Source organism: Rhinolophus ferrumequinum, chromosome 2 (assembly GCF_004115265.2).
Source record: "Rhinolophus ferrumequinum isolate MPI-CBG mRhiFer1 chromosome 2, mRhiFer1_v1.p, whole genome shotgun sequence".
Classification (NCBI taxonomy): Eukaryota; Metazoa; Chordata; class Mammalia; order Chiroptera; family Rhinolophidae; genus Rhinolophus; species Rhinolophus ferrumequinum.
The window spans coordinates 1334000-1354023 of NC_046285.1; the positions used below are offsets into that span (position 1 = coordinate 1334000).

General features: G+C 52.0%; 1 protein-coding gene across 1 annotated transcript in view; it reads right to left on the reverse strand.

Annotated features, from left to right (window-relative positions):
- The window catches only part of WNT7A (Wnt family member 7A), a 62010-nt gene that overhangs the window by 31006 nt on the left and 10980 nt on the right, over nucleotides 1-20024 (reverse strand). Inside the window, exon 3 of the mRNA XM_033132915.1 lies at nucleotides 7148-7419. Coding sequence (XP_032988806.1) covers nucleotides 7148-7419 — 272 coding nt within the window. The remainder of the gene's footprint in view (nucleotides 1-7147; nucleotides 7420-20024) is intronic.

Consider the following 20024-nt stretch of genomic DNA (forward strand, 5'->3'; position numbering starts at 1 on the left):
GGGATTAGGAGCGGGGAGAGGGAGGGCGAGCAGTCGATGTGGCTCCACAGAACCGCGCAGAGGCCTTCGTGGAGGACACGTTCTGTGTCTTGAGGGTGTGGCATCCTGACTGTGACACTACACTCAAGTGTTACAAGCTGTTGGGGAAACTGGGCAAAGAGCACACAGCACATTTCCATATTCTCATAACTACATGTCAAGTTACAATATCTCAACATAAGAAGTTTTATTTTAAAATACAAGAAACCCAGTAAAATTTGAATTTGAGATAAGCAACAAATAATTTTTTAGTATACATATGTCCCACACAATATTTGGAATATATTTATACTAAAAACTATTTGTTTTATCTCAAATACAAATTTAACTAGAACTATTGTTTTGTTTTTTTAAATCTGGCAACTGTACTCCTGAGAAATTCCCCAAGGTCAGAGCAAACATTTGTCATTTCATTCATTCACTCAGCAAATATGCCAGGCACTGTTCTAGGCACAGAGGGAAGCAGCTGTTTACTCAGCCGTCCCTAACCTCGTGGTGCTAACATTGTAGTGGGAAAAGACAGGCCATAAGCACATAAAGAGCTGTGTAAATAAGATAACTTCACACGGTGATAAGCGTCACATAGAAAATAATGCAGGGTAGTAGACAGAGAGAGGTGACGTGGACATAGGGGAGGAGGGGAGTCAGGGAGGGCCTCCCTGAAAAGGGGACATCTAAGCAGAAACATGAAAGAATAGAAGGAGTTTGCTATGCAAAGATTTGAGAGAAGAGCATTCCTGACAGTGGAAACAGCATGTGCAAAGGCCCTGAGACAGGAACAAGCTTGCTGGACCCCAGGAGTGTGTGGGTGCAGACAAGGCTGGCGTCCATTGGTCCTAAGTACCCTGTGTCTTCCACCCGCACATGTCAGACCTGGAAGACCCTTCTGAGACCACCCTTCCATGGTGGGCATTAGTTTCTCCCACCATGGAAAAAACCAATGCCCTAAATGGACGAGATTTGCTCAAGGATGTCCCTGGTCCAAGTCCCTCAAGTTCTGGCTAAAGGCCTTTCCATCTGGGAAGGTGAGAACACACATTGGCTCCTGGATCTGGGGCAGGAATGGAGGGCACGGTGGCCTGAGGAGGCCTCTTCACAGCCCGGCCTGGTCAGCCAGCTTCAGGCCTGGCAGGGCCTGGCTCCCAGGCACTCAACGTACCACCACTGACCACTCTATCTGGTGAAATATGCAAGTGGCCCTCAGGACAGTGAAGAGAAGCATAGCTGAGCAAGCCTTATCTGGGCCCCACCCCAGCGGCCTAGCCGGGTCCCTGATGGCCCCTGACTCACAGGCCTGCCTGTAGCCAGGGCAGGGTGGTAATCCAGCTCCCAGGAGCACCCAGACCAGACGGGGCAGGGCAGGAAGGGACAAGACCGGCACCCTCTGTGAGAAGAGGCTGGGCAGGGCCTAGGAGGTGACTTCTCACTCAGGTGGAATTCCATCCTCCTGAGCTCACCTCCCTGGGAGCAAGCAGCACATTCCTGCGGGGGCCAGCCCTGTCCCAGCTGGGCCCCCATCCCCAGGAAGGGATGGCTGAGGGCCCCTCCCTCCCCTGAGGCCCCCAGAGCTCCCTGCACCATTTACTCCCAGCATACAGCAGGGCCTTCACAGCACGGGCCAGGTAGTGTCATCACGGAGGCTCCAAAAGGCTAGTTCTTGGCTGGGGTTCCAGAACTAGGACATAGCAGAAGCTCAAAGCTCAGTCTGGCCTTCTCTGCACCCGATGGGGCGTTTGACATGCTCAGGAATGCATCTGAAGGGCCCACTCCTGACTCCTCCCACCTCCATGACTGGTCTGCTTTCATAGCCCTCCTGCCCCAGTGCTCCCTTCCCGGAAGCTCTTTGGCTTTCCCACTTGAATCCAACGGCTGGACAATCCTACCAAACACCAGGGCTTCTGTTACCACCTCCTGCTGGCAGCTGCCAGGAAGTGGCTCTAACCAAGACCTCTCTGCAGTGGCCCCCGGGGCATCCCCACTTGCTGACTGCAGGATCTCCCACCCCATCATCCAAAGGTACCCCAATCATCTCTGCCCAGATAGGTTTCCCCCTGCCCCAGTTCCTGACCCCAGTGAGGGCTGGTGCGCACCCATCCATCCCCAATGCAACCCAAGGCAGGTCCTGTCTATTCTGCTTCCCAAACAGCGGTTTTCCCCACCCACCCTAAGGCCCGTGCTGGGTTTGGACAGCAGCTGCCTCTCTATGCCCCTTCACTCGGTTCTCCACTCTGTCCCGGAGAGGACAGAGACCTGCCCACTGCACTGCCCAGCCAGAGTGTCCTCAGGAATCTTCACATGGGGGCAAAGTCCCGCTCCTTGGCCCAGCATTCGAAATCCTGCGTTTGGCCTGACCCCCTCTGCAGCCTTGTGGTCCATTACCCCTCTCTCCCCAAACACACGGAGCCCGCTCCACCCACAGCCCGACTTCATGCTTTTATATATTCTGTTACTTCTGTCTGAACTGCCCTTCCCACCTGCCTTGTCCACCTGGAGGACTCCTACTAATCCTTCAAAGCCCCACTAATTGTCCCTTCTTTTCCCCCAAGAGGCCTCCAGACTTCTCTGACAGGAAACCATGCAGTCCTCTGGGCTCCTTTCTGAGCCTTCTGTGTGGCATTTGCCCCATGGTGTGAGCCCGGAATTGTAATTTTTGCTCCTCTTATCTGACTCTTTCACTAGACTGAATATCTTGAGGGCAAGAATCATGGTTAGTTCATCTCCTCACTGTCCAGAAGACTGGAAAGAAATTACTCAGAGACGCAAAGATCCTACCATCTGAAGATTCCAGCCCAACACTTCTGATGCCTCTCTCTCCGTCCCGACCAAAGATTCTATGATTCCAAACCCATGCGTAAGGATGTGAACCTAATATTCTACAATTCAAGCCTGAATCATAGCCCTAAAATTCCAATAGGGAAAGACTGCAATTTCTGTCTTCTCACCTGGTCATTCTGATTTGAGCCTGCAGACCACAGCATTGCGTGAGATGATGAGGGGAAGGCCAGCCAGCCCAGCCAGCAGTGCCCCCACCGCCTCAGCCCTGCAGCCCACATCCACAGGACTACACCTGGCTCTGCTTGGGGCTTGGACCCAGACTGGAGACCTGTGAGGGCAGGATGCTTCCACGGTGTTTATTCTGCCAGATGAGTCAGTGGGCTGCCCTGGATCCCCCTCATTGGGCCTGCTACCACCTCTGGCCCTTGGGACACGCACCCCTCCCTGACTTCCCCTGCCTCCTCCTTTCTGCACACCAGCTGCCAACAAGCCCCAGAGCCTGTGGTCAGGTTGAGTCTTGTCTCCTCACAGCAGGAGTGAGGGAGCCAGTGATAAACACATCTGTGATCCTTTCCAAGACACTCAGGCAGGAGCGGCTGCCGGCTGGCCCTTTCTCTCCTGTTGGTTCCCCACCTCTGCTGTGCGTGTGTGGGGCCCACAGAAGCCTACCTAGGGGGAGGTTCTGGGGTGGAGAATAAATGGCACATAGCAAGATCCTGGGGCATCTTCCGTGTGTGCCCTCACCTGGCCCTGACCAGCACCTGGGGATCCAGAACAAATCAAGTATCATAGTCCCATTTGACAGATGGGGAAACTGAGACCCCAAGTGGGGAACTCAGAGCTGATATACACTAAGCCTTATTTACCCCAGCCCAGGTGGTTGTCCTGTTCCTGACCATTTGGATATGTGTCTGGGCTCTTTGGGTGCCCTGTGGCAGAGATTGAGGGTCTGGCCACCCCAGGGCTAGGGTGGGAGACCAGCTTCCTGCTGTGCTCTGGTTGAGCACTGTAGCCACTGCCCTGGGTGTCCAAGGGCCAGTTGCGACTTTCACTGGACCTCTGTTTGCACCCCCACACCACAAAGGTAGTTGGCCAGGCCTTTTTCCTGTATACGTTAGAGAGTCCCAAATTCCACATCTTAGCTCTGGAAAACACGTAGCGCCAGGTTGGAATGCCGTTCCATCTACAACGGTCCTCACAAACCAGAGTGGAGGCAGATCGGTGGAAGGAGAGCCCTTCGGCTGGTTTCCCTGAGCTGGAAGGGCCCAGACGGCTCTAGTCCAGACCCCTCCCTGGTCCCGCCAGTGGCCTCACTGTGCCTCCCCGGGGTCAGTGTCTGTGACTTCTGCCCCTTCCCCTTCCAGAACCATCAGTGGCTCCCCGACGACCCAAGGTTCTCAGCCATTCACTCTGATATAGATCAACTCTGTATGCCAGCCTGGGGGGTGCAGCTGTGAATGAGATACATGGGATCTCTGCCCCCTGAAGTTTATGGTCTGGGGGTGGGGAGAAAGCCCAGGAGCAAGGTGATATCCAAGAAAAGGCTACGAAGGAATTGAAAGGGAAGCTTGTTTGAGGAAGGGACTTCTCAGCTGAAACCTGAACAGCAGCCACAGAAAGGTCTGGGGGGAGAGAGCAAGGTCCTCACTCGGCCTGGCAGGTGACCGTGCAGGCTCCCCGGCTGCTGTTACTGCTGTTATCCCATCAGGGATCCACAGATCAGCCAGTCTGGTCCCCTGAACTTGCCCCAAGTCCCCACTACCTCCCCACACCAGATCTGGATTGCCTTCCCCTCTCTTCCCTACTTAGCCAAACCTCACTCCTCTTTTGGGGTCCACCTCCTCCAGGAAGCCCGCTGAAATTGGTCATACGACGTCTGACGGCTTCTACAGTCTGCACCACCCAAGAGCTGCCCTGAATAGCAACCACAGTCCTCACGCCAGCTGGAGCTGTGTGGCTTATCAAACCCTCTCCCATTTGATATGCACTGAATCGTTCTTACTCCACACTGGGAATTCTCTTCTTTAGTTCTCCCCGTGGCCCAACCAGGAAGCCACAGGTGAGGAAACTGTGGTTGGAAGAGGGAAGGCATGGCAGTTGTTTTCCTTCATCTGCCCCCAGGGAGTGAGAGCTTCAAGGCTAGGAGGGAGGCTGTGATCTGTGACCTGTGTCCTAAGGAGTGATCTGACCACAGAAACCAGGAGGAATGAACAGCTGAGAAGCCCAGAGGGATGTGCTGGCCCCAGGCAGGAGGTCCCAGCCACAGGACTGAACAGGTAGGGCCAGGCAGGGCCTTGCCGTTTACCCCTGGACATCACCCTGGAGCAGGCCAGGTGAGCGCCTCTGCCACTTGGCTCCCCATGGCCACCTGGGCGGCTCTGACACACAGGATGTGGACAGAGGCTGGAGTGGAAGAGGGAGGGAGGCGTATTGAGGGCTGGCGGGAGTGCCAGCTTGTCCCCTCCCATTCACCTGCAGGGTGTGCAGGCTACCCCCCAACACCACTTACCAGACAGACTCCCTCCTGCCTGACACATGTTTGCACAACTTGTAATCATGCCCACCCTGTGCTGAGACCTAACTGTGTGCCAGGCCCTGTGCTAAGTGCTCTCTTGCCTTGTCTCCTTCCCTCCTCACCTCAGCCCAGAGGACACTCCTGACAGCTCTGCTTCCTTCCTGGCATGGAATGAGTGACCCAGCTGGGATCTGAACCCAGGCAGTCCACTGCCAGCCCACAGGCAAACCTCTGACCACCCTGCAACCAAGCATGTGGTGTACAAACAATGTCAACTGGAGAGCCAGATACGCTGGCTTTGAACTCTGGCATTGCTTATTAGCCATGGGGCCCTCAGCACATTCCTTAACACTCTGTGCTTCAGTTTCTTCACCTGTAAAATGGGCATGATGCTGCCACTGTTTTTAGGGATGCCTTGAGAATTAAGGAAGCTGATGCATCCAGTGCTGGAGGACTGCCTGGCCCACGCTCGTGCTCTAGCAGAACAGATCTGTACATCTGTCACCTGAATGGGGCCACTCAGCCCACACTTAACCAGTAGGTTTGTGTGTGTAAGCCTTTTTCACCTTTTTTATATTTTTAAGTGTTACTAGTGATTATCAGTTTTAAATGCCAACACTTAAAAATACAGTAATTGTACATAAAAATCTGAGTCCAAAGAGGGTCTGGGCACCGAGGGCTGGCATTCCTGCAGTCACAATGGGCTGGAGCCGAGCTGGGGTCCCTATAGATGGGGTCTGCATTCCTTGGTCACCTAGATCCCACTGGGCACCCCTGTCTGTTACCCCCAGGGGTGTCAGCACAAGTCCTGTCAGTGCAGTGGTCTGTCCCCCACCCAGGCAGCACCGAGCCCTCCCGCGCCCTCTGCCCTGGCTCACAATTCTCTGTGGACCTCCAACCCCACATCAAAGCTTGTCCTCTCCCAGCATGTCCTGGGTCTGGGCCTCCAGGGTGGGTTGTGAGTACCTCAGCTTTCAAAGGAACTTCAGAGCCCACTCCCAACCCCAGGCCACAGCCCAGGCACTGCTTGAGCCAGGCAGCACTGAGTTGGGTACCCCGAGATGCCTGGTTAGGCTGCCTCTGCCAAATACTTCCTGGGATAAAGATCTCACTCCTTTCTCGGGAACACTCCATGCCTACGGGCCGAGGCGTGTCCTCCCCAGGGCCTGTCTCTTTGTGTGTGACATGCCCACTCCACCCCTCAACCCCATGGCCTTCCTCTGTACTCTGGACCTGTACACCATCTGTTCCGTTGCCTTGGGACAGCCAGCTTCTCCCGGGATGGGGCCCCTTTCGATCCCAGCCATCTCCACTAGAAACATCCTGGAACATCCCTACTCTCTTCTAAGCTGAGCCCAGAATCCAGGAGGATCTGAGGAGGCAATAAAGAGGGGACGGTCACCTCCTTTATTTTGAGCTCTAGACTTGGGTTGAGGTGACCAGTGTTATGTTAGTGGCCCTGCCCCACCGTGGTGACTCCTACTGAACTCACCCCAACCCCTGCCCACAATCAGAGCTTTGTACAGATGATTCTGTGGACCCAAGGGGAGGAGTTTACATGCATCCCTCTTCCCATCTTGCTGAGTTACATCCAATTTGTTTTAACAAGGATTCAGTTATTCGACCTCTCTAGTAGCTGACAAGCTTCATGCCACACACAGATCCTGAGCAGAAGCAAACTGACGACAGAGTCAAGAGAATGAGGCGGAGGCTAGTGCCCTGTGGCCCATCACCAGGGACCCCAGAGCAGCCCCTGTGAACAAGCTGTACGATGCATTTCTGTGGGAGCCACCAGCCCCGGCCGCCCTGGCTGCCTACCTTTCGGCCGGCTTCGTTGTTGTGTAAGTTCATGAGTGTCCGGGCATTCTGCTTGATCTCCCGGGCGTCCACAAAGACCTTGGCGAAGCCGATACCATAGCGGATGTCGGCAGAGCAGCCGCCCCATTTCCAGCCCTCGTCCCGGTGGTACTGGCCTTGCTTCTGCTTGTCGCAGCCACAGTCACTCAGGTTGCCCTGGGTACAGGCAGCTGTGATGGCATGGGCCACCCCGGCAGCAATGATGGCATAGGTGAAGGCAGCCTCCCGACTCCCTGCAAGGAAAAGAGAGGAAGGACGGGGGTCAGGTCCAGGGCATCCTGGGAGAAGACCGGGCGGATAGGAAGGGAAGCTGAGCTCACTGTCACAGCTCCACAAAGACCCACTGAGCACTCATTCCTTCCCTCCAGGGAAACTCCGTCTTGGGGTTGTGACAATGCCTGAGCACCCCTGTCATGCACACACCCACTAGCCTCCAGTCACAACATACCCTTAGGCGGTTGACTGGGCACCAGGGTGCCCAGCCTCCAGCAGAGACCCCTCTGTCAATTACTACCCCTCCCCACCATACTCAGCATAGCCGTGTAAACTGTACATGTGTGCAGGGCTCACAGCTTGGGGAACAAGCCACACTGCAGCGTTTCCTGGACACCTACAGTGTGCACAGGCTCTGGAGCCAGAGGCCTGGGCGTCCGTGCCAGGAATGTTAGCCAGGGACACCCCCTCCCTGTGCCTCAGTGTGCTCAGCTATAAAATGGGAACTTTGCAGTAGTACTTTTCTCACGGTGACGACAGAGAACAGTAAGACTTTGCCCTATAAGAATTGTTTTAAAAGTGTTCTTCTTATCAGGGGAGTGTAGGTATTTCAAAACAGAACTAGTGTTTTTTTAAAGCCTGAATCCTGACCTAAGGAGCAATTATACGAATTCTACTCTGGGGAAAGGAAGGTCTCAGTGGAAGTTGTATGACTTTCATATTTCTGTGCCATCAGATATAGGTTAAAATATGAATTTTGAAATTCTCTGTTTAAATGGGAACTATTGGCCTCCTTGGCCCTAAATAAAAGGGCTGCTATTTTAAGTTGATTATTTTATTGTAAATTAATCCATCCTACCTTTAAAATGTGGTTGAATGTTTTTCTTATTAAATGTTCAAAAAATAAAAATTAGAAGTTAAAAAACAATTTACCACTCTCAGCTCTGCCTGGCTCCTGGCAGCTGCCTGTCACAGCAGCTCTTGTTCTCTATTGGCCCCTATAATTACTGCTGTGTGCCACTTGCCACTTATAGGCCCATCTCCTCTTCTTCTTTGTGCTCCTCTTACTAGACTGTGAGCATCTCCCGAGAAGACTGGGACCTGGCCCCCTTCATGTCTGCATCCTCAGGGCTTGGTCCAACACAGAAGGCAGAGGCTGGGGAAACGGAGAGAGGTCTGCCCAAGGTTATGGTGGAAAGGGGCGGGTATAATACACCAACAAGAAGGTGCAGTGGAGAGTCTGGGGAGCTGCTGAGAAGTCACTTTCCCACAGGTCTTCCGATCTCTTTGAACATGGCCCAGCCAGATGGGGCCGGGGTGGGAGGGTCCTGAGTAGCCAGGCTGCAGGAGAGCTGCCACCAACACTCTTAGCCTCTTTGGGCCTCAGTGTCTGCACCTGAAAAATGGGCGTTGAGCAGCATCTACTGTACAGGATGAAGGTGAACCAAGGCACTCTGTGGGAAGCCCTGTGTGCAGCACGAGCCCCAGGTGGGTGGTCAGCAAGTACACTCTCCGTGCCAGGGTGGGGTAGGGTGCAGGGAAGGCACCCTGGAGGAGAAGACCCCTGAGCCCAGAGCACACTGATGAAGCGGAGCTGACCAGACGTGATGGGGTGGGGAGAAGTGTTTCAGGATGTTGGAATGGAGATGGCTTAAGCAATAGGGGAGGAGGTGGGTGAGGCCACCTCCAAGTGGCTTCAAGCCCCAGGTCACTCTGACCCACACTCAGACACACCCTTCTCCCACCCACCCGTCACCTACCTCGTGGCCTCCCTCATCGGGGCTGCTGAGACACAAGCAACCTGCACCTCCCCACCCCCAGCCCTGACTGTCACTCTCCACCTGCAGACACATAGGCCTGTCCATCTGCTGGACTGCTGGCTTCCGTTGCCAGGGCCACATTGTCGTGACATTCATGGCATCCTGGTTAGCCCAGGGGCTCAAATGCCAGCTTTACCACACACCTACCAGGTTCCTGACTCTGCACACCTTATCTTGTTGGTATTGGAAGCCATATGTGTGTAACACGTGCCTGACAGAGCTGCATCAACGGAAGTAGCTACAGGGGGACGTACACACAGGCTTGACTTCTAGTGTGGTGATTTGGAAGGCTGGGTAACACCCGACAATGCTTTCGTTATGTGAAATTAAGAAATGATGCCTAAGACCCACCCATGCTTGGCTGGGCTCACAGGAAGGCAGGGAACCTGGGGGCCACGTGTTGAAGACAGAACTGACCACCAGCAGGGCAGACAGGGGCAGAATGTGGCCATCTCATGTTGCTGGGCTCTGCAAAATAGGGAGCTTTGGAAGGGCAAGAGACCAGGCCTCAGGTCCCACTGAGGCAGGACATTTGAAAAGAGCACTTGACGGATAGACTCCCAGGGAGAGGGTAGACTGGAAAAATTCCCCCACCTCCAACAAAGCTGGACGGCAAGCAAGTGGGTCTGACTTATCCAGAACAGGAGATGGGGGAGCGAGGGGTAGGCAACCAGGATCTCCTGGGAACTGGAGCCTCACTCCCGCCTCTGCACAGATTTAAGGCTTACACTTATTCCCCTGCATATTCCAAGGTCTCCCAAGCTAAGGGGGCAGACTGGTCCCAGGCCAGTGATTTCCCAAAACCTCCGGAGGAGCAAGGATAACCACTCTCCCACCCCCGGGCACCAGCTCAAACTGCTACAGAGTATCAAGTGCACAGATAACAATATACTAGAGGAGACAGCCAACAGTGAGATTAGACCCTTGTGGACATCAGAGGAAAGAATAATCAGACGGAGAGTAAAAACAGAACAGGGTGGGTGGTGGGGAATCCTTGTCTACCACTTTCTAGCTGTGTGACCTTAGCTGAGTCATTAAGCTCTCTGTGTTCCAGTTCCTCCATTATAAAATAGGGATGCTAACCACCGACTTTATTGAGGACTAGGAAAAAAAAATAACAAAGGTAAAGTATTTACACAGAGAATGGCATAAGAGAGTGGCTCTAAATACTAGACTTATAACAATGTCTATTGATGACAACAGTAACAGTCCCTTATAAGAGAACTGTGAGGTAAGGAGTACAAGTCTTCATTTATCTTCACTTACAGTGAGGCCAAGAGAAAGGTCTGGCTTGCCCAGGCCACCCAACTAACTGGTGGGCTACAGAGCTGAGCTGCAGACTCAGCTTCAGGACACCCCATACAGACCAAGAACTGTCCCCAGGGATGAAATGACTCCAAGAAAGGAGACCGAGTCCCCTTAATCAGACCAAGAAGGGAGTATGCCAATTGGGAGGGGAGGGGCCTGGACCATCTGAGACTTGCCTCTCCCAGGCTCCTCCCTGTGGGTAGGGCCAGGGATAGGGTCGGGGCTGCCCCTCAACACCCTTCCTGGTAATTTCACGTGCAGCTGCTCTACCACCAAGTGCTGACAGTCCCTGAGGTCTCCCTGAGCGCCAGGATTCGGCAGATGATGAGGGACAGACAACTAACTAGACACAATGGTGACGGCTTCTGTTCCCACGCAAGCCCCCGTCAGATCCCCTGAGGTGGGAGAAGGGCAGCTGCACCCAACACGTCTGACTCCTGTGAGTTTCAGATGAATCTCCAGACCAGACTGACGTGTCATCACGGGCCACGGCATTCCACTCCCCCCTGCCGTGTTTCCCTGAAAATACGACCCAGTCGGACCATCAGCTCGAATGCGTCCTTTGGAGCAAAAATGAATATAAGACCTGGTGTTATGTTATGTTATGTTATGTTATGTTACGTTATAAGCCCCAGTCTTATATTATATTAAAATAAGACTGGGTCCTATATTAATTTTTCTCCAAAAGACGTATTACAGCTGATGGTCTGGCTAGGTCTTATTTTCGGGAAAACACAGTAGCTGGCCCTCACCTCAGTACTTACTGCCCCTGAGAAGTGAAGGCAGTGCCCTAGAGTCCGGGAGACACTGAGGGGCAGTCATTCTGGGCTTCAGAGCTCCCAGGGACCCAGGGACTGGCTGCTAAAGTCTAATGCTTCCAGATGATAAAGGGTCACTGTTGACCCCTGCCGTTGACCTTGACATTGACCTTGCCCACCAACTTAGGCTAGCACTACCCAGTCCAACCTCCCCCCCCCAACGCTGACCACTGAGGGGACTGCGCTGCACATCAGGCTGGCTGTGTAACTAATGTCAGGAGGCCTGTTAGCCTCTAAGCCTCTTTTGCTCCCTCTGTGAAATGGGCAGAGCAGCATCTATACGTCATGGGACTGGGACTGAGCGGACTGCGTCACAGAATGGAGGGGAGGTGCTGGCTACAGTGCCTCATAGGTAGTGAGTGCTCAGTTAATACCCGCTGTTGTTGTTTTTGTTATTGTCATTCCTGCTGTGTTCCATGTCACCTGCTCATGCTCCACGATACCTTGCAGGACAAGACAGTCTCATGCTGAGGCAAGTGTATGGGGCTGACCCAACATCTGTATGCCGCCCAAAACAGTTCACAAGGGGACAGGGGCTGTGTCTGTCTTGCTCCCCCTGTTTACAACTCCCACCATAATGTGTGAGGGATGAATGAATGAGCAGACCTGAGTTCAATTTCAACCCTACCAGAGCAAGTCACATAACCTCTCAACCTCCATTTCCATAACTCTTAATATTCCTGCCATATAGAAAAAAGTCGATATCACCTGTCACATACCAGTCCTTAAATTAAAAATAGAATTATAATGATTAAACTGATTAAATTATAGGCACTATTGGGAGGTACAGAAAGAGACTGCCCCTTGCTTTAGTTTTCTCCATAGCCTTCCTGCTAGGTTAGACTTATTTGTTTATCATCGGCTCCGCCCACCACACCCACACCTCCATTGCCCCTCTAGAAAATAATTGCCTTGAAGGCGAGCACTTTGTCATGTTTCCTGTTGTGTCCCCAGGGCCTGGCAAGTAGTGGGCACTCAGTAAATATTTTTTGAATGAATGAATGAATGAATGCAAGCTCCCAACAGTGGCCAAGAACCATGTGACTTTTATGTGGTGCTTCTGTGCTGGCGCTTTGGAAAGTACGCTCACCTGTTCCTAAAGAGAACAACCAGTTGAGGTCCGAGAGGAGCTGTGATGAACTCCAGCCCTCAGCACAACTTCCCCCAGGGAGTCAGCACAGAGTTAGGCAGGCACTTAGGGTTTTGTTTTTGTTTTTGAGTGGGGAGAAGGGTGGAAAGAAAATAACCCTTGTCGAGCACCTCTGATGAACCAGACCCACATTTGGCTATCTGTGTGGCATTTCACAACAGCTCCATTGGTTAGACACCATCCTTCACAATTTGACAGGTGAGAAAACTGAAGCCCTGGGAAGTAATGGGATTTACTGAGGCGACCCACTTAGAAACGGGCCAGAATGGGATTCTAGGCCCAAGCGGCAGCATCCTTCCTAAGTCCCACCCTACCTCTTTTCCTGGCTCCTTGCTGTGTCTGAAAGCTCACTCTTCCTTTGCCTAAGGCATCGACTCTTATCAAAATACCTTTATTTCTGTCAAGAGATGCCACTCAGTTATCAGTTCAGACTTGTCAATAAATAATTTATAAGACCCATTCAACTCAGATGAGCTACGCTTGTTAAACTGAGAACATGGTTTGATGGCAAAAAGAAAGTGGAAAATGATCCCGTAATCTTAAAATCTCAGACTCTCATGGTGGGAGGCCACACTGAATCCCAGCCATCTATGACTCCTTCACCCACCCCAATGACTAACAATTCCTTCTTTTGTCAGTGGGGAAACTGAGGCTCAGAGATGTGGCTCGCCCAGGCAGTCAGGATGCAGACTTGGAGGTCACATGCTGTCAACAGCTCCAGGGGACTCCCCCGGACCCTGGTCATGCTCAGTGCTTCAAAAAGGACCCCTTCCTTAGCCTGGGGATGCCCCTCCAGTTGGGTGATTTCCTGAATGCCATCTCATTTGTCTCTGATGAGATATCTGCAAAGATGGTTCTAAGACGTTCAATTGCTGCAGAAATGGGTGAGTGAGATGATATACCCAATGGCACATAGTTCACAATAAGCATAACAAAGTCAGAAATTTGCTTACTACTTGCCAGGCTCTGTTCTCAAATCTCAGTATGGATCAATTCAATCCTGCAACAATCCTATGAGGTGTGGACTGTTATTATATCCATTTTACAGATGTGGAAATTGAGCCCTAGATAGGTGATGTAAGCTGCCAAGGATTCAAACCTGTTTAGCCTGGCTCCAGCATCTGAGCTACTCTTTGCCTCAGGGCCATGATACATACTCCAGTCCTACAGACCCCGGCCCAGGCTCTTTCCTGGGTCATCCACGTGGGGCCAGTGAGCAGCGGACACTGGGCTTGGCCATTGCTAACCATGCACCCTCCAGGAACAGGCTCACCCCACCTCTGCCCTGACCATCCACCTCTCCCTCCTGCTAACGAGCAGAGGAAGAACCTCCATGAAACCCAGCCCTCCCCTTGGCTGAGCCATGTGCCCTCTTCCTTCACTCTACAGGTATTTCTTAAGCACCTACTATGTGCCAGGCACCATGCTGGGGGCTGGGGAAACTGACAGGAGGGATTTAGACAGGCCTTGCCTTTATGGGGGACAGATGGTGAGGTCAAATCACTCAGTGGCAGCTGAGGACTCTGTAAAACGTAGAACAGGACGGTGACGAGAGCAGGGGGCGAGAGAAGCCAGCCATGAGGCTCTCTGTAGGGGGCGAGGGCTGTGTGATGGCCCTGACATGGGTGTAGCGGGTGCTGGGAACAGGCGAGCCAGGAGAAATGGGGAGCTGAAGCTATACAGGGCAGTGGCAGGCCCTACCAACCCCCACCAAATGTCCCTGGAATCAGAGAATGGACTCGCAGAGCCACAGACTGAAGCCCATAGTTCCTGGAATGACAGGTTCACAGAGGCCAGGAGATTTGCCCAAAGTCTCTAGTGACTCAGAGAGACCAGGGGCATATGAACTAGGGTCTCCAGCATGGAACCCCGTGGAAGCCTCAGCTTCCCCATCTGTAAAATGGGAACTGCCAGGAGGGCCCCTCCATGTTACCATGAAGATTCAGAAACCCCCAGGCTTCTAGAAGGTGCCCAGTAAAGCATGGTGTTATCACTGAGATGCAAATGGGGAGCCTGGCTGACGCCCTCCACACATTCCAGCTGTATAACGATCCCAGCGGGTACAGAGGAAATACACTGGTGGCCAAGCCTGCCCGAAAGATTCCATTCCACCGCCCTGTGCGGCCACTGTAAATGGTCTGCACCGGAATATTATCTGGGTGTATTTACGGTATCTTACTGGAAACCACAAAGTGCATTGTATTTTTTTTCTTTTTCTATTTAAAGCCAATGGGTCAGAGAGTGAGCAATCTGCAGTGACACAAGCTGAAATATATGATGATTTGGAAAACATACAGATGGAAAAAGGCTGCTTTTGCCAGCCTTGTAGCATGGCAGTTCACAGCCCTCCTGGGCTCAGAATGCCACGCTTGGCTGTCTCCATCCAGGGAAACCAGGGGGCCTCTCCATGAACAATTGGAAGAACGGAGGGAGCAGAGAGTAGGTGTTTGGGCTGAGCCTGGCTAAGGCAGCAGGCACACAGAGACGGGACCTGTGCAGGCCCCCGCCTCCACCCTTCTCTCCTGTCTCGGTTCCATCCAAGGGTCTCTCTCGCCACCACACTGCTGGGCGGAGCACACTGCTGACCTCCTGGCACCTGCTCCCTCCTGTCTCCATACCTCTGCACACTGTGTTCCCTTGGCCTGGAAATGCCTTCTCCTCCCATTCTTATTTTGTGTCAAACTGAATTATCAGTCTCTGCCCAAGGCACATGACAGGCCCACACAACACCTGCTAGGGGATCCACGAGCAGTAGCTCCGATTAGAGGCATTATTGGTTAACCACACCCGTCAAGATGCACGCAGCTCCAGTGTCCTGCTGAAGGGACTTGGTGATAGTCCCTTCCTCTGCTTGTGGCCCAGCACCTTAGCCATCCTTAATTTGTGTGGAATTGAATTATCAGTCTCTTCCCACTATGCTGTGGTGACCTGGATTATTTATCTAGGAAGCCTCAACATTTGAATGAATGAATGATGATGGGTGTGAAAGCGTGTGTGTGTGTGTGTGTGTGTGTATGTCTATTTGTCTACCATACGAAAGCTAGAACGAAAACATTGCAACAAAAGACTCATCTCAAAAATAGTGTCAGGAGAGATAAAACCCAGGATGAATTGAGTGTTGGCAAAAAATGCAAATGAGACAAAAAGTTCTTTGTTAGCTGTGTTCTAGAGAAGAATAGGGAAAGAAAAGGTCTTTGCTCAGGCAAGATGGCGTCTTGTTAGGAAATGGCAGCGAGAAAGTGGAGCTGGCCACCCCTTGCGTCTGTCTCTCTCATTGGAAAGGTCTTCCAACACATCCCTCCAAGAAGTCATTAGCTCACCAGACGTGTGTTTGTTACATCCACTCTCACAGCCGCAGAAGGTGCTGTGCCATTTGTGCAAGGCGCATGGATTCCCAGATGAGGGCCCCTCGGCCCAGCTGGTCACCCCAGGGAGAGAGAAGGGGGCTGCTGAAGTGACTATTCAGGAGGAGAAGTGCTGACAAATGTGTCAGGAGCAGAAGCCCAGAAATGCACCAAAGTTACCCAGTCTGTAGGCAGAGGAGGTGGGGCCCAGGGCCTGAATCCTAGGTCATCTGTGCCCATCCCTGGAAAAATTCTGGCAGGGAAGTACCAAACAGGAGGTCATGAGTATTTGGAAAAGAATGCAGCTGTCCCCAGGAGCACACGTCAGGAAATCACCATTTCTTTGTTGACAATAATGCTGGAGACATAGCAGATTTCTATATGTGCTAAGAATTTGATTATCTTCCCATGTCCTATCTCTCCCCTGAGACAGGTGAGAAACTCTTCTACTAGTTCTGCTCCTAGGCAACCCATGAGTCGGGAACATAAAACCCTGAGGATTTCGTCCTTCCCTACCCCACACCCTGCCCTGCAGTCCGGGGTGCCTCCATCTCGGAATCCCTGCCCCCCAGTTGGATCACACCTGAAAGCTGTTCTTGGCTGCTCCTCCCTGCCACACCCTTCCTCTCCCAGGTGTGGCCAGCCCCTCTCAGGTGACCCCTGCCTTCCATGCTATAGTCCACCTGCTCATCTACTCAGGGCCTCTACGAGACCCCCGGAGCACATTTCAGCCCCGACTTGGCTGTCTGTCCCTGCCAGTGAGTTCCTTGAGGGCAGAGCCTGTGGCCCATTCATCAGCTGTTTGCCACTCAGAAGATTCTAGTAAATATTTGCGGGACAGATAAATGAATAAATGGTGGACACATGGGGTGGGGGACATAGTATGTGATCCCATGAACATTTAATTTATATGAATTCAAGAAAATGAACCAAGGGAAAAATAGATTAAAATACTGTATATGTGGGGATGTAAATTGGTGCAGCCACTATGGAAAAGAGTATGGGGAGTCCTCAAAAAATTAAAATAGAACTACCTTATGATTCAGTAATTCCACTTCTGGGTATTTATCTGAGAAAACAAAATCACTATCTCAAAGAGGTATGCAGCCCTATGTTCAGTGGAGCATTATTTACAATAGCCAAGACATGGAAACAACCTAAGTGTCCATTGAAGGATGAATGAATAAAGAAATTGTGGTGTATATGTGCAATGGAATATCACTCAGTCATAAAAAAAGAATGAAATCCTGCCATCTGCTACAACACAGATGGACCTAGAGAACATTATGCTAAGTGAAATAAATCAGACAGAGAAAGACAAATACCATATATATCTCAGTTATATGTAGAGTATAAAAAAGAAAGAAAAGAACTCAAAAAATACCACACGTGTATTTTGGATAGGTACTCCTCATTGTATACTGTGCATTACTGTATGTCATTATACACGTGAGTCCACAGGTATAACATCTATACTGTACTTGTATAGAAAACCAGGTATTCTGAATTCTGTGTCTGACCTAAGGGACTTTCAAAGGTAACGTTCACTAGAATTACATCTCACCATCCACATCAACATCAGAAGCTCCGCAGTGCCTGTGCTGTGCCCTTGCAGGAAGATGCTGGACGTGGGTGTGAGTGAACGTACTTTGGAGGATTCCTGGTTAGTACAAAACCCACGCCGCGTGCACAGTCAACCTGTGAGGGTCTACAGAGCAGTGCTTCCTGGTGTGGATGCCTCTGAAGAGCAGCTCCACCAGAAGGTCGCCAAGTCTAAGGGGAGAGAACAGCGGACTGTCCAGCGGAAGCCTGCTCAAACTTCTGTCATCTGCAGGACTTGTAAGAACCTTTACTATGCGTGTGGGGATTCTGGGTGTCTTGAACAGGGAGTACAGTGTTCTGAGTTCTAAAATTTATCACCCCAGGAATGCCCCTTCCCTCCATTTTCCACAGAGAAGCTGGTGGGGATGGGACAGAAGTAGAGACTAGCCTTCTGCTGCACAGGGCCTGGGGACAGTCCTCGGAGTCATGCTGTGGGGAGGGGTCTGCCCCAGGCCTCGACTTAGTCACCATTTTTATCCCTTCTGAAGCCAATGCAGAGAGCTAACAGAATGCTGGGCGAAAATGTATAAACGTGAAAACGTGCAGGAACGAATGTTCAATCTTGTATTTCGAGTCAGAAATGAAAAGCATTTGCTCACACAACAGAGAGGAAAGAGTGTTTCCTGTGTATGAAGTGCCACCCAGACCTGGGAGTCAAAAGGTAAACAAGATATGGGCCTGGTCCTCACGGGCTCAGAACAACGGTTGGCATATTGGGGCAGAGAGTTGCTGGCCTGCCTGGGAATCATGCATTTCTCCATGTGTTTCCTGAGCACCTACTATGTGCCAGGAGTTGGGGGTGTTGGGAGAACATGATAGACAGGCCCGGGCTCCAAGGACTTCCCCGTGCTGAGGAAGAAGATTGCTGTTGGACACACCATTACAAAAGTCAGCGAAGTCACTTGTGCAAGTGGCAAGTATGCGCAGAGGGACCTGCTGGGCGGCTGTCTCAGGCCACGAGGCCAAGGAAGGCCTCTGGAGGAGGGGTGTTTGAGCAGAGACTGCATAGTGTGGGCGTGGGCAGGTTACCTGCTGTTAGCAGCTTCTCCCTGTCACCCTTCTGCTCTTCCTCCTGGTCCAGAAAGAATGTAGCCAGGGCCTGTCGTCACATCCACTGAGCCCATGGTGACCATGCCCTCATGTGCCAGGCACTGCTTCCTCATGAAGCTGCCTTCTGGCTCAGGAGACAGACGATAACAACAGCACAACTATGATTTGTGGAGCATGTGCTGTCTGCCAGGCATGGCTTTGAGTGTCTCACGGGGAATACGTAATCTCCTCCTTCCACACTTATGAGATAGGCACTGATATTATTGCCTTTTGGTCAAAGTCCTTGGCTGGGAAAAGAACTGAGCAGGTGGCTTCAGGGCTGAACCGTTACACAGCGCTATAAGCAAATAAATTGGGAATAGGCCCTGGAGTAGTAAAGTGACACGAAGAAAGCACAGCAAGGTGAGGGGTGAATACGTACGGGCAGTCTACACTCTGTGGGCGTCATGAAGGCGTCTCTAGGGTGGGGTGACACGGGAGCCCAGAAGGGAACAACAGAAGGAGAGGGAACAGCCAGGGGAAAGGCGCTGAGGTGGGAAAGACTTTTGAATGCTTGAGGGTCGGAAGAAGGCCAGAGAAGCTGGGGTGGAGATGGGGTTGGCAGGCAGGTCACTGAGGCTGTAAGGGGCCTGTCAGTATTTTGTTCCCAGAGCAATAGGAAATCTCAGTAAGGTTTTACACGGGGGCCGCCACGATCAGAGCAACACGGAGAAGATGTTTTGCTGGATGGCTGTGCGGGTTGTGGGGAAGAGGTGCATTAGGAGGCTGACTTAGCTGTCTGGGCAACGACTCTCTCAAGATGGAGGTTTGAACCAGGATGGGGTGGTGTAGGTCGTGAGATGTGGACAGGCTGGGGGATAGATTTTATAGGTAGAGTCCAAAAGGTGAGCTTAGATTAGTAATTGGACCAATAGCTTCTCCCCATTCTACTCTCCATCTCCGCATTCTGTTGCAACAAGAATAAAATCTAGAGCATGCATCTCCAATTTCTGAAGCTCATCTTCATCTGAGATGAGCATGCAGGCCTCCAGGGAGGGGCAAAGGGACATCCTCTGACGCCAAGGTCTTACACCCTGAAGAACACTGCTGCCACCTGGCAAGGTGGTCCGTGTGGCGCCCCCATTCTGCAGATGGCCAGACTGAACTCAGAAAGGTGCAGTACTACTCAGAGTCACCAGCAAGGTAGGGGTGGGGCTGGGATGGAATCCTGGCTCTGTGACTTTGATGCCAGTGCTCGCTTGGCTGCCCCACAACCCAGCAACAAGGCAAGGTTCTCAAGTTCACAGCAGCCTTGAAAATCTCAAACCTGGCAGGCTCACACACACAGAAGAATCTCCCAGCAACAGTGAACTACTACTGATCTCAGTCCTGCCACAAAACAGCCACGTGACTTTGGTCAGCCTCCACCTTGCTCTGAGCCTGAGATGGAGGCAGACAGGCCTCCTTTCAGGGGGGTTCGAGACCAAACAAGGTGATATATGAGGGAGAGCTCTCTCAGCCACTGGCCCCTACTGGTCCTCAGTGTAAATGTGA